This window comes from Pelobates fuscus, chromosome 3, assembly GCF_036172605.1.
Source record: "Pelobates fuscus isolate aPelFus1 chromosome 3, aPelFus1.pri, whole genome shotgun sequence".
Classification (NCBI taxonomy): domain Eukaryota; kingdom Metazoa; phylum Chordata; class Amphibia; order Anura; family Pelobatidae; genus Pelobates; species Pelobates fuscus.
This window is the reverse complement of record NC_086319.1, coordinates 261,562,489-261,574,814: the sequence shown is the minus strand read 5'-3', so window position 1 is coordinate 261,574,814 and position 12,326 is coordinate 261,562,489. Positions and strand designations below refer to the sequence as shown.

General features: G+C 40.8%; 1 protein-coding gene across 1 annotated transcript; it reads left to right on the top strand.

Moving 5' to 3' along the window:
* The first annotated feature begins 3,405 nt into the window (after positions 1–3,405).
* LOC134602940 (oocyte zinc finger protein XlCOF6-like) lies at positions 3,406–12,120 on the top strand. The gene is made up of 5 exons (XM_063448429.1): positions 3,406–3,437; positions 3,755–3,836; positions 5,594–5,716; positions 7,173–7,278; positions 8,981–12,120. The coding sequence occupies exons 3-5, from the start codon at positions 5,642–5,644 to the stop codon at positions 10,624–10,626; spliced, it is 1,827 nt and encodes a 608-aa protein (XP_063304499.1). The 5' UTR covers positions 3,406–3,437; positions 3,755–3,836; positions 5,594–5,641; the 3' UTR covers positions 10,627–12,120.
* The last annotated feature ends 206 nt before the right edge of the window (positions 12,121–12,326 follow it).

Here is a 12,326-nt window from a genome sequence, read left to right as displayed (position 1 = left end):
CAATCTTGAATTGAGGTCATGTTCCGGTATGTAAGAACACAAATTTTTTGGGGGGGTAACCCTCCAGACCAGGTTTCGACCCATTTCCATATACGTCAGGGTTTGTATGTGAGTGCAAAGGGTTAAATACCATAAAGGTGTGTGCTATCCTGTGCTAACGTTCTAGTGGGTGCGTGAGGTGGGGTTTTAGGGTAGGATTCCCCTAGGGCAGCTTTCAGCTAAGTTCAGGTATTGGTTAGGCCAAACATGCGAATAACTGCCTGCGGTAACTGTCCTGCAGTCTGCCCAGCCTCCGTCCCTATAGTATGTTTCTCAGTTCCTGTACCTGTCTGGGTATTGTGTCTCTTGGCTGAGTTGTGTTCTGACGTGACAATGGGCAGTCCGACCTCTATCAGAGCCATTTCTCGACCTCCCTCTTCCAGTTGGTCTGTCGAACCTAACTGTACCGCAATTGCCAGGGGCAGTCCTATCGGTGGGAGGTGGTAGCTTAGGTTTGCCATATTACGGTCTCATCAAGCTCTCTAGTCAGTATCCAACCCGTCGGGTTGTTCTGTCTTTCGTCTGGTATGTCGGGGAGGGGGGTGTATAGTAAGGGGTGTTGTGTCGGGGTTGGGGGATGGGGAGGGGAGGTAGAGGTCAATAAAGCTTCAGGTCAACAGCCCGGGTGGGGTCTCCCTGGGCTTGCACTAGTTCCATGTTCGGACAGCGCACAGTATTGGTCACACTTCCGTTCGAAATGGGCTCAGCCCCCGGAGCCCGGCATGCCCCCGTATCTTTATGATGGCACACAATTTTTAAGGCACATAAGCAATTCACCCTCTGCACGAATCACTTCGAATTGACCCGCAAGATCTTATACATATGGTACCTGGTCCCTACACGCCTACAACACAGCTATCCGGCCACGTCAGACCTATGCTGGAGATGCCAAGCTGATAGAGGCACCATGCTACATATATGGTGGAGCTGTACAAAAATCCAACAATTTTGGCAACAGATAGCAAACTTAATTACCAACTGCACAGGCTCAAAGTTACCGCTTCAGCCTGCAACTTACTTACTTCTCTCCCTGCCCCACACGCCACACAAACATCATGCCTACCTCAACTACCATATCATTGTAGGTGCACTAACTAGCATTAGCAGGAAATGGAAGCAAGACACCCCCCCCACAATCCAGCAATGCATTGCAACTATAGAAAGTAACAAAAATTATGAAATCATGGCTAGGAAAACACACAGTAACGGCCCCCAGTGGTCCGAAGCCTGGAAGTTATGGGACCAAAATAGACCGACCACATAGGACACGCAAATATGAACCAATTACTGCAATATGCCTCATGTCTAGGGGCACGGAACGCTTTGTCCACCTACTTCTCGAAGATGAGCCATACCCAACTAGGTAACTCATGCAATACAACTGAACCACCGCTAACTCTCCAACCACTGCTTCCATGACCCCCCCCCCTACTCACTTCACCATGATATCACGCAAAACTGCCGCCCCCCCCCCCCCCCCCCGGGTCCCAAATCCCCAACTGCCAAACGCACTACCCGCAAAACTACTCATGAAATGCCATAACCATCGAAGGACTGCAACGAGGCTAGGCAAACACTTACAAACCACAAGTTGCATGCATTCCAACATACACAAAGATGCACACATGGGGAAATGAGATGGATAATCGCTCTAACTAAATGCCTCGCTAAACATGCCTCTTTCCCACTACCAAACACAGGCACATACAGAAGAAAAGTAAGAGAGCAACACATCGGTGGAAATGTAGGGCCCCCCTACTTCCCTTCCCCTTTCTCTTCTGTACCCTCCCTGAACCTCAAGAATGTTGAAAACGTAAAATATTGCTTGTTCCCCTCCCTCTCTTTCTTCTGTACCCCTTAAAACCTGAAAAACAATAAAAATTGTCAAATTTAAAAAAAAAAAAAGTGGTGCCTATAGCTTATTTGGATCTTTTATTTCAAATGAGGTATTTTGGCTTAAATTTTGCTATTCGGATTTCAATTTCTTACAGGCATACATAAACTACCAGCAGGTAGGCTGTACATCATCTGCATCTTCCTCTTGCTAGAGGATGTAATGCTCCACTACGTACAGCTGCCATTTCATCGCCTTCCTTGTACTATTTGGAGGTGTACATGCATCGTCAAGTCTCTTGTGTCCCAAGGTTTGATTGCCGGACTTATTGGATATACATATAAGCGGGAGTCATGATGCCCCACTGACCAGACACAATTAGGGTGGCAGCCAGCATCACAGGTGTGGACCTGGAGCTTCAGCTCCTGTATTAATCTGCTAAAATTATCTAAAATCTTAAAATAGAGGGACAAATGTTTAAAAACAATCAGGAAGTATTACTTTACTGAGAGGGTAGTGAATGCACGGAATAGCCTTCCAGCTGAAGTGGTAGAGGTTAACACAGTAAAGGAGTTTAAGCATGCGTGGGATAGGCATAAGGCTATCCTAACTATAAGATAAGGCCAGGGACTAATGAAAGTATTTAGAAAATTGGGCAGACTAGATGGGCCGAATGGTTCTTATCTGCCGTCACATTCTATGTTTCTAAATTAGTACAGTCTAAACCCTCTCAATACAAGTGGATAACTGTGTGTGTAAAGATTGGAGATGACAGCAACCTCAAATATTCTGCTCTTGTATTGCTTCCTACAAACTGAACACTGAAATCATTCCCATATATGGCTTTATCACTATGTATACGGAGATATACAGTATATACAATGTCCTATCATGAATAGTTACCTGGAGCCAACAGTAGCCAGTTGCCCCTCTTCTTTCCCCAGATAGTAATACAGTCAGTACTATACTGTGCAGGAGGGGGGGAGGGGATCAATGGGGGAGAGGAAGGGGAGGGGGGGGTTATGGGCAGATTTGCAGTCCTTCTTATATTCAGCAGATGGGTGAGCTCCCCCCTTTGAAGAACATTTAAACATGGCTCCGCTATTACCATAACCACTTGCAGGGGGAGCCCCTTTTCCCAACCAGAGTCACGGTAAGTCTGGGGGCCTGTGTCTCTGTAAACGACTACAACTCCCTCAAGTCTGTGTGAGGAAGATATGATGGGCCAGGAACATGGGACACTCCTCCATATATTCTGGGAGTCGAGGTCTACCTGGCTTGATGAGAAATAAATTAATATCAGGAGCTGAACTACAAGTCCCTGCGACCAATGCGCTAAATCTATATGACGTCACACGAAACCTTCCGCTACTTCCAACCAACGGCACTTCGGGACTTGTAGTTCTATGATTCACGCATGCCGTTCCAAAGCTGCGGAACAAAAACTACAACTCCCTAAGAACATAGCGGCTGTCGCGTTGCATCCAGCTGCAGCCAATCGTGGTAAGCATTTCCGGCCACACCCCCTTTCGCTTTACACACAAAGGCTGCAATCTTTTCATAGGTAAGAGGTAGCTCAGTCTGTAGTGATGGGGGATCTGATTAAATTGTATGAATTGGGATGGAGACTCTGGGCAGTGGGTGCTCTCACACCTTGTTGGATTGCTGGCAGCATTGTAATGATGGATGTAGGGGTCTGATAGAGCAATGCTGTCATGGGATCACATGAGTCTTCCTCTGGGTATTTATAGCAGATAATGTGAATATCAGTGTATGTGCAGGGTAAGGCAGCCATCTGCAAACACTAAATGTCACCCTGGATAAGCATGGCATTTAACACAACACAAGGTTATATAGTATATATCATCTGTTTTATTTCAGACTCTCTAAAACTGGAGTGCCCAACCATAGCCTCCCACCTGTTGCTAGACTTGTTGCAATTACTTTATATTTTAAATAGAATGTAAGTAACCATTGGTCCTCTCTTCTAAAGCACAGTTGCTCAAGTGTGAATGCATGCATTTTATACTGTATGCACAGATACACATGTTTGTTTGTGTGTGTATTACCAGTTAGATGTTTGAGTACAGTTGCTTGAAGATAAATTAAAATATACATTAATATATCAGCATTTATTTTTTATATTAAAGGATCATAAATTAACTGTGCTAAATTATACAGAGTAATTGGAAATCAGTTTGAAGCCCATGTCTGTTAAAATGTATGTTAAGACACAGGGAAAAGTGACCTTGGTAAATGGTCTCTTAGTAACTTGTAGTATAATTAACTATTAGTAACCATTGCTGTACTAGTCCCCAAACCCAATAAAAAATAAAATAAAATAAAAAACAATCTAAAATTCGCCTTGTTCCAGTGCTGAGGCCAAGTTCTACCTTCAGCATGATCCTCTACAGCTGATGTCACTCACCATCACCAGTGGGAGAGGAGGGGGATTCATGCTGCCATTGGCTGTCTGGCTTTAGCATGCTGGCATCAGACGCCACATTTGCACAGTGTTCACATTAGTTATGCAAAACTCTTGTACTGCGTGGTTAATGACCCCCACCAATGGTCAGAGGTAGAATTACATCTCCAGCACCAGAGGGGATAAACTTTGCATATGCAGCATTTCATATAGAAACGCTGCACATACAGAATAACGGTACCATGCCCAATTTAAATTTGTGACCCTTTAACTGCAGTTCAGAAACATCTTAGGTCCCACTTAGCCTTTATTGGTCTAGGACAAGGGGTAGTTAGCAGTACTGTGCCAAAACAAGAGTCTTAAGTCTCTTGGTATTCCTACAAGATGTTTGAAAATTAATTTGCGTGTTTGTTGCTGTGTGCTGCTTGTGTTTTGTATTTGGGCTGCAGCTGCTTTCTAGGGTTGTATTTGTGATTTGATATAATGTATATGTGCAAGAGTAGTCTGTGTTATTATGTGTTATGTATTTATACATACATTTGGGCTGTACATCGTGTTTGAATGTGGACTGCTTGTAGGATTGTGTTCGTGGTGTGTGTTTGTGTGTGTGTATATATATGTTGGGGGCTACTTGGGGTATTGTGTTGTGGGAAGCTGCTTGTGGGCTTCTGTGAGTTATTAATAATGCATTTGTGTTGGCTGTTTGAGAAGCTGTGTGTATGGGCTTTGTGTAGTTTTGTATGTATGTTGAATTCATGTGCACTTTTGCGTATGTGTCTCCAACAAAGGTTCAAAGACAATGACAGACACAGAAATACATCCTAGCCACACTCATGGGATACTCACCCAGTCACCAAAACACACTGTCAGACACACACACATCTAGACATACACTATTTACTTAATAAACCTTGCTGCCGTGCACACTGCCAGGCTTCCCTATAATGCACTAAGCCAGGGCACACAGTTACACATTGCTACACACAGTAAATCACACTGCTAGACACAAACAGCAAGAAACACACTACACCCACACATTGACAATACTGTTGGAAAAGAAGAGAAAGGAAGTTTATAGACTTGCCTGCCTTGTCTCCCATCCTAATATTCTTGCATTAAATGTAAGATTAACTAAGCAGAAGATATCTTTGCAAACTACCAGCAAATTCACTGGGAATTGTTGCATTACATGTCCATTAGGTATTAAAATACAGTATGTTGAAAAGTCAATGTAATACCGCCTTATTTCTGATTTTCTTGCTTGGCTTTAATAATTTCTATTCCTTTCTTTGCAGCTTGTTTATAATCCTCCCCTTCTGAACTGGTTCCTACGTCATTTCAAAATGTCTGATTGTGAATCTAGTTTTATTGAGGAGCACAGATTAAATAACAAGCAAACTCTGGATTGTAATAATGAGGTAAGCTTTATTCATGCTTACTATATCTGCAAATTAAGGAAAATACTGACTAGATTATATACTGGGAGTTGGAATTTTGGGTGGTATGGTACCAGTGTAGTTGATGTATGGGATGGTAGGGGTTAATTATACGCTGTAAGTTTTACTTTACTGAGTAAACCGGTATCTTGTGCTCACATAACAGTGACTTTGTATGTTTCGGGTAAGGAAACCTTTTTATAAACACAATTAGGCACTCACAAAAACACATGTACATGACTAGTCATGGATACTTACATACACATGCCTAATTAACCGGTATTTAATAACTATCACTAAGCGGTCAAACTAACATACTGAGAATATTACAGAATACATTTTAATATTATTTTAGTTCCCCTCTCCTCTCTCTGTTGATCACCTCTGTCAGCATGAGGAGAAGTTGGAGATTGGGAAGTGCTGTTCACTGGTTAGTGGCTAGGCAGTGATAGCAGAGACATCTTTTGGCATTTCCTTGCTCTCCACTGCTTATCTGTTCACCCTGACTGACAGTTCTGGGAGGAAATGCAATGATGTTACATCCTTCCATTGCAGCAGATAGAGGCAGCCTGCTTCCTTGGGCCCATAGTGACTAGTTAGGGGAGATCTATGAATAGCCAGGCTAATTCTCAGCTTTATGGCACTACTGCATTATTGCAAGGTGGGGATTTATTGTAATAGTGTAGCAAGCTTAGTAATACTTTTGTTTTCTTCTGCTGGCAGAGATTAGAAGAGTTTTATAGTCCATTAATAGCTAATGATCAAATAAGTGTAGACATTCACACCTCTTTATCCTGCAACTTGATGCAACCATCTAAGCTCCCTGTCAATCATTGTTATAAGGTTTGCATAGAGAAGGCACACAGGAAAAAATGAAACATTGTTCTCCTTTTCATTTGTGATGTTTGCCGTGGGTTTGTTTTGTCTGAACTGCATTGCGGTGTAATTTGCCATGTGTGTAAATTAAATAGATGTGGCAGCTGCCTTTTTAAAAAAAGGTTTAAACTTTCACTCTCATATTTTTCACTATGACTTAGTTGTTTTCATCAATAATGAACATTCCATGCAGCATAACCACTACAGCATGCTGTAGTGGTTATTGTGTCAGAAGTGGACCCCCCAGTATAAGTAGTCAAACTGTTTTAGAATGGTTTGAGATCTTACCTGGGATCCGCACAGCGCCACTTCTCACCTCCACTACCTCAGCCAGAGAGCTTCCATTATCTCTCTTAAGCTGAGCCCTGCACTGCAGGCTCTTTGGCTTGGGTAGTGAGTAGGAGGGGCCAGGGCAGTTCTGTCATCATAACCAGTTGTAGTGTTCCTTTGAATTATAGTTTTTTAGATTTACTGTATGAGAAAAATCTTTGGGAAAAAACAAACAAAATAAAAAGTAACCTAGATAGCTTACAGTTCATAATCTCTAATTCTCTTTCTTTAGATTCCAGTTATGTATTATGAAGGTGAAGATTTCTCAGAGACTAAACACAGTTGTTTGGAAGAAAACCATACCATTTCAAAAAAAGAACAAGAATGCAATAAAAAAGGTAAAAAAATTATATTTGTACACATGCGTTAATCAGTTCACTCTTTAACACAGTAATACTTTGTTGTCGAGGGAGCTCCAGTAAGATGGGAGCAAATCTTGTGGGTTATTGCTTGTGTTTCCTCTTTATTTATCACTATGTGTTCCACCATGTTCACAAAAATGGATACTCTGAGAACATGCAAAGTTACATATTTATAGTAAAACAAGTTAAAATGCTGTTTTGCACTTATGCTCAATTACATGCTATTTTCACAAATAAACCAGCAGGCCTTTTTGTACACTCTAAATGGGTTTTGGTAGTGTTAAGAGTATGATATGAAATAGAATAGGATGCGGAAACTGTAAGCCTTGGAACTTCTCAAGGACTTGTCTTGTTTTTCACGTATGCTTTCTTTAATGCATTTGTTTGGTGGTGGTTTTGGATGAACTCTAGCTTTGAGTGTCTGTTTAAAGGAGCACTATAGGGTCAGGAACACAAACATGTATTACTGACCCCAAAATGTTAAAACCACCATCTAGCCCCCTTGGCCCCCTCTTGCATCCCTAAATATAGTAAAATCTTACTTGCATTCTTGTCTGCAGCTGCTAGCCCTGATATGCCTCTTAAACTGCCTGCTGTATGCTGACATCATCAAAAGTGGTGGTCTAAGCCAATCACAATGCTTCCCCATAGGATTGGTTGAGACTGTTAAGGAGGCAGATCATGGGCAGAGCCAGCACGGGTCAAATAAAGCCCTGGCAAATCAGCATCTCCTCATAGAGATGCATTTAATTATTGAGGAAAGTTCCGTGTTTGTATGCAGAGGGTGGAGACACTGAATGGCAGTACTGCACACTGTGCATCACTGCCCATGGAAGCACCTCTAGCAGCCATCTGAGGAGTGGCCAGTGAAGATAAATCTAGGATGTAATGGAAACACTGCATTTTCTCTGAAAATACAGTGTTCACAGCAAAGCGCTTGAAACATAGAATGTGATGGCAGATAAGAACCATTCAGCCCATCTAGTCTGCCCAATAAAGAGAATGATTATACTCACCAGAACAAATGCAATAAGCTGTAGTTGTTCTAGTGACTATAGTGTCCCTTTAAGTCACCATAATACTTATAGTTATAGTAGAAGGTTTCTGTTTTTTTTTAACTTCCCCCTGCTTTGGGTGTCGGGGAATACTGTGGTTTTTGGAAAACACCAAAAAGTCTCCTTCAATATAACTCTCTAATTTGCCATAGGTCTAGATTTCTTCTTTGATAATGTTAATGGAAATTAGCATTCAAGAGAACCATTGTGTTCCAGTATCATATCCAAAAGAAACATTAATAATTACCCACAGATGAATAATCATTTTGTATTGGCTGGAGTTTCTGTCCTCAGGTGACTTTCTCAGATTTATCCCTGGATAGCTAAATTGTGCTAAATTATATTTTGTGGGGTTTTTTTTTGTCTAATTTACCTGGGAGACCAAGGCATTTATAAATTGTTTTGGTGGTGGCAGGTAGGGTGCGTTCGTGACACAGAACACCTAGAACCGAAACTTTGGTAAACACCTCCTCTGTTCTTCTCCAGGGCAAATTCAATGTTTACTTTGTAATAATCAAATCCTATTTTAATAATTAAGCTTATCATAATCTTCCCTTAGGGGAGGAGGTGTCACCTGATGTAATTAACTATAGTGTATTTTTTTCTGTTCTACTTTTGTATAGATTTTGTGATGATCAATGAAAAGGGTGAGCCTTGTACTCCTCCCAGCGCCATGATTTTAACTGTAGAAGAAGACGGTCAGGAACTTGACTCCCACGAACAAAACCTAACTGGAAACTATGTGTTCAATTTGCAGCACCCCACTGATCTAACCTACAGAAGGATGGGCATAGATAGCTATAGTGTTTTTAACTCTATTGATCCAAAAACAGGGGAAATATCAGAAATGACAACCTATTTGTGTATTGATTGTGGTAAAAGTTTTACCGATAGCAATCTTTTTGCCAAACACCAGAAAACACACACAGGATACAAACCCCACTCTTGTAAAGTATGTGGAAAGACCTTTTCATACAACTCACACTTGGTTATTCACCAGAGAATTCATGCAGGAGAGAGACCGTTCTCCTGCTCCTATTGTGGTAAGAGTTTTACTGACCGACCATCTCTAGTGAAACATGAGAGGATCCACACAGGGGAAAAGCCTTTTGAATGTACTGTGTGTGGAAAGTGCTTCACAGACAGATCAAACTTAGTGAAACATCACCGGATACACACTCGAGAGAAGTCATTTACTTGTATAGAATGTGGAAAGAGTTTCACAGACCGTTCTAATCTTGTTAAACATCAAAGGATTCACACAGGAGAAAAGTCCTTTGAATGCACGGAATGTGGGAAAAGGTTCACAGAGAACTCCACACTGGTTGTCCACATGAGAAGCCACACAGGGGAGAAGCCATATGTATGCAATGAATGCGGCAAATCCTATTCATGCAACTCACACCTTATTGTACATCAGAGGAGCCACACTGGAGAACGGCCATTTGGCTGCCATGAGTGTGGAAAGACTTTCACGGATAGCTCAACACTTGTTATACATCAGCGAGTACACACTGGAGAAAAACCATTTGTCTGTATTACATGTGGGAACAGGTATACAAAGAAGAGTGCTATGGTTAAACATCAGAGGACTCACACTGGTGAAAAGCCATTTAGTTGTTCACAGTGTGGTAAAAGCTTTATTGATAGTTCATCTCTTGTTAAACACCAGAGGACCCATACAGGGGAGAAACCATTTGCTTGTATTTTGTGTGGTAGAAACTTTGCTGCAAGATCTACTCTGGTCAAGCATCAAAGAACTCATACAGGAGAGAAACCATACATGTGTAAAGAGTGTGGGAAATGCTTTTCATGTAATTCACATCTTGTGGTCCACCAACGATTTCACACTGGAGAGAAACCATTTCCATGCACAGTATGTGGAAAAAGTTTCACCGATAGTTCCACTCTAGTCAAGCACCAGAGAATTCATACAGGCGAGAGACCTTTTGTGTGTAACTACTGTGGGAAAAGTTTTATAGACAACTCAACTCTTATTAAACACCAAAGAATACACACAGGCGAGCGGCCATATTCCTGTAAAGAGTGTGGGAAGTGTTTTACTGACAGCTCAACATTGGTAAAACATCAGAGAATCCATACTGGTGAGAAACCTTATACATGTAATGATTGTGGACGGAGTTTTACCGACTGCTCAACGCTTATTAAGCACCAGAAAATACACCGGAGGGGGGATCCATTAACTAATGCAGGTGTTGCAAAAAGTGAACCACAAAATCTAGTTACTATTAAAGAAGAAAAACTTTGAAGATATATGGATGAATTTGACGTGCACAAATCCATATCAAGAACGTAACATTGTTACAGGAAGGAAAAGATCCACATGCATGCTCAAAATGAGTTCCTTCCACAAAGTTGTACAGTGAATAGTCTGCCACATGTGAAAAAAAAAAATATCTGCAACGTTGGGCCAAAGAAAGAGTTTCAACAGATCTATTATTACTTTGTTTCTGTGTACTCAATTCCTACTTTTTTTGTGATGCACATTTCATGTATTCGGTCTCAAGCAATCAAAACTAAGACAATTCCCTCGCATTGGTAGTACTCTGGCATGCAAAAACATTTCCAGAACTTTTTTATGGGTCAAGAATTCCTTACTTTTTTTGCGGCTTGTGCCCAAATTGGAAGAGACCTTACCTGCCATTATCCTTTATATTTCATTCTTTTAAAAAGTGGAGGAATCCTTAACACAGGACACACAGAGAACGTTGAGCATAACTAATAAGTTTGACATATTTCTACATTTTTCCTACTCAATGTATGAATGTAATTTTAAGTATTTTTTTTTTTTTTTTATAATCTTAGTGATTGGTTAGTTTTAGAAAGCTAGATTGACAAAACTCACAGAGAAAAAAAGAGGAGACTTCATTAAGGAAATGAATGTCTTTATGGTAAACAATGGATTTGAGATGCTGCTATGTAAAATATTCCCATAGATTAATTTATATGATTGTATTGAAGAGTATATGGAGAAATTGAACTATGTAATTAAATATATATATGGGAAGGGCCAGGGGGATCAGATATGGCAGCATACTTTGGAGAAGTGCTGCTTAGTGCCAACTAATAGGAAACTAAAATCTAGAGCAGCTTTGTGAAGAGGTAAAAAGTTAAAGAACTAGACCGAGATGGTGTTTTGTTTCATTTTTAAAGATCCTCACTGTCGTATAGGCTGAACCAAGACATTTTATGTACTAATAATGAGCACAGACACATCAAATGAAGAGTTTTCTCTTCCTGTTTTACTTGTTACTTGCATGGCGTTAGCCTGTTTACACTTTGTGTGAGAGCCAGGGTTCACCCTTTGGTGTGCAGACCAGCATGGGAACTATTAAAAGTTTACCACTCAAAATCCATTGTGAAAAAGCATTGTGTAGAATCATATGGAACATCTTTTGTTCCGTAAACTGCAGGGTTGTTTTTTAAGAATCCTGTGTTTCAAACTGTTTCAGTGCTATCCTTAAAAGGTACAGCGGAGGCAGTGGGACAGGAATAACCTAATTGGTGCTGAAATGGTCCTCTGTGTCACTAGTGAGATAGTGATAGAAGAGGAGCAGACCTCACCTGTGATGGCAGAAATGTACCTTTGTATGTATTCAGTTTCTCCCGTGACAGTGTCTGTGCTGGTTCTGGTTATCCTGGTTATCTGTCCTCATACTATGTACTGTATATTCGATCTGGAAAGTTAAAATATGCGTATATTATCTGTTTTTTATTGAAAATAAATATTACATTGATGTGAGTTAGTTGTGTCATTAACTAATCAGTATGACCTAAACAATCTAACATGTTATACTTCATTTAAAATTGTTAACGTGGACCCCCAATCCATTTGTATGACAAGGTCAATGTGTCAATATGACAAGGTAATAAAATTGAATCTAGAAATTGAGAAGTCACTGTACAGATTAAAATATATATTTTCTGCTGTTCGCACAAGATAGTTGC

Coding starts and splice junctions, on each gene's coding strand:
- LOC134602940 (XM_063448429.1), top strand. CDS start 5,642: ATGTCTGATTGTGAATCTAGTTTTATTGAGGAGCACAGATTAAATAAC. Junction 5,717..7,172: donor CTCTGGATTGTAATAATGAG/GTAAGCTTTATT, acceptor CTCTTTCTTTAG/ATTCCAGTTATGTATTATGA. Junction 7,279..8,980: donor ACAAGAATGCAATAAAAAAG/GTAAAAAAATTA, acceptor ACTTTTGTATAG/ATTTTGTGATGATCAATGAA.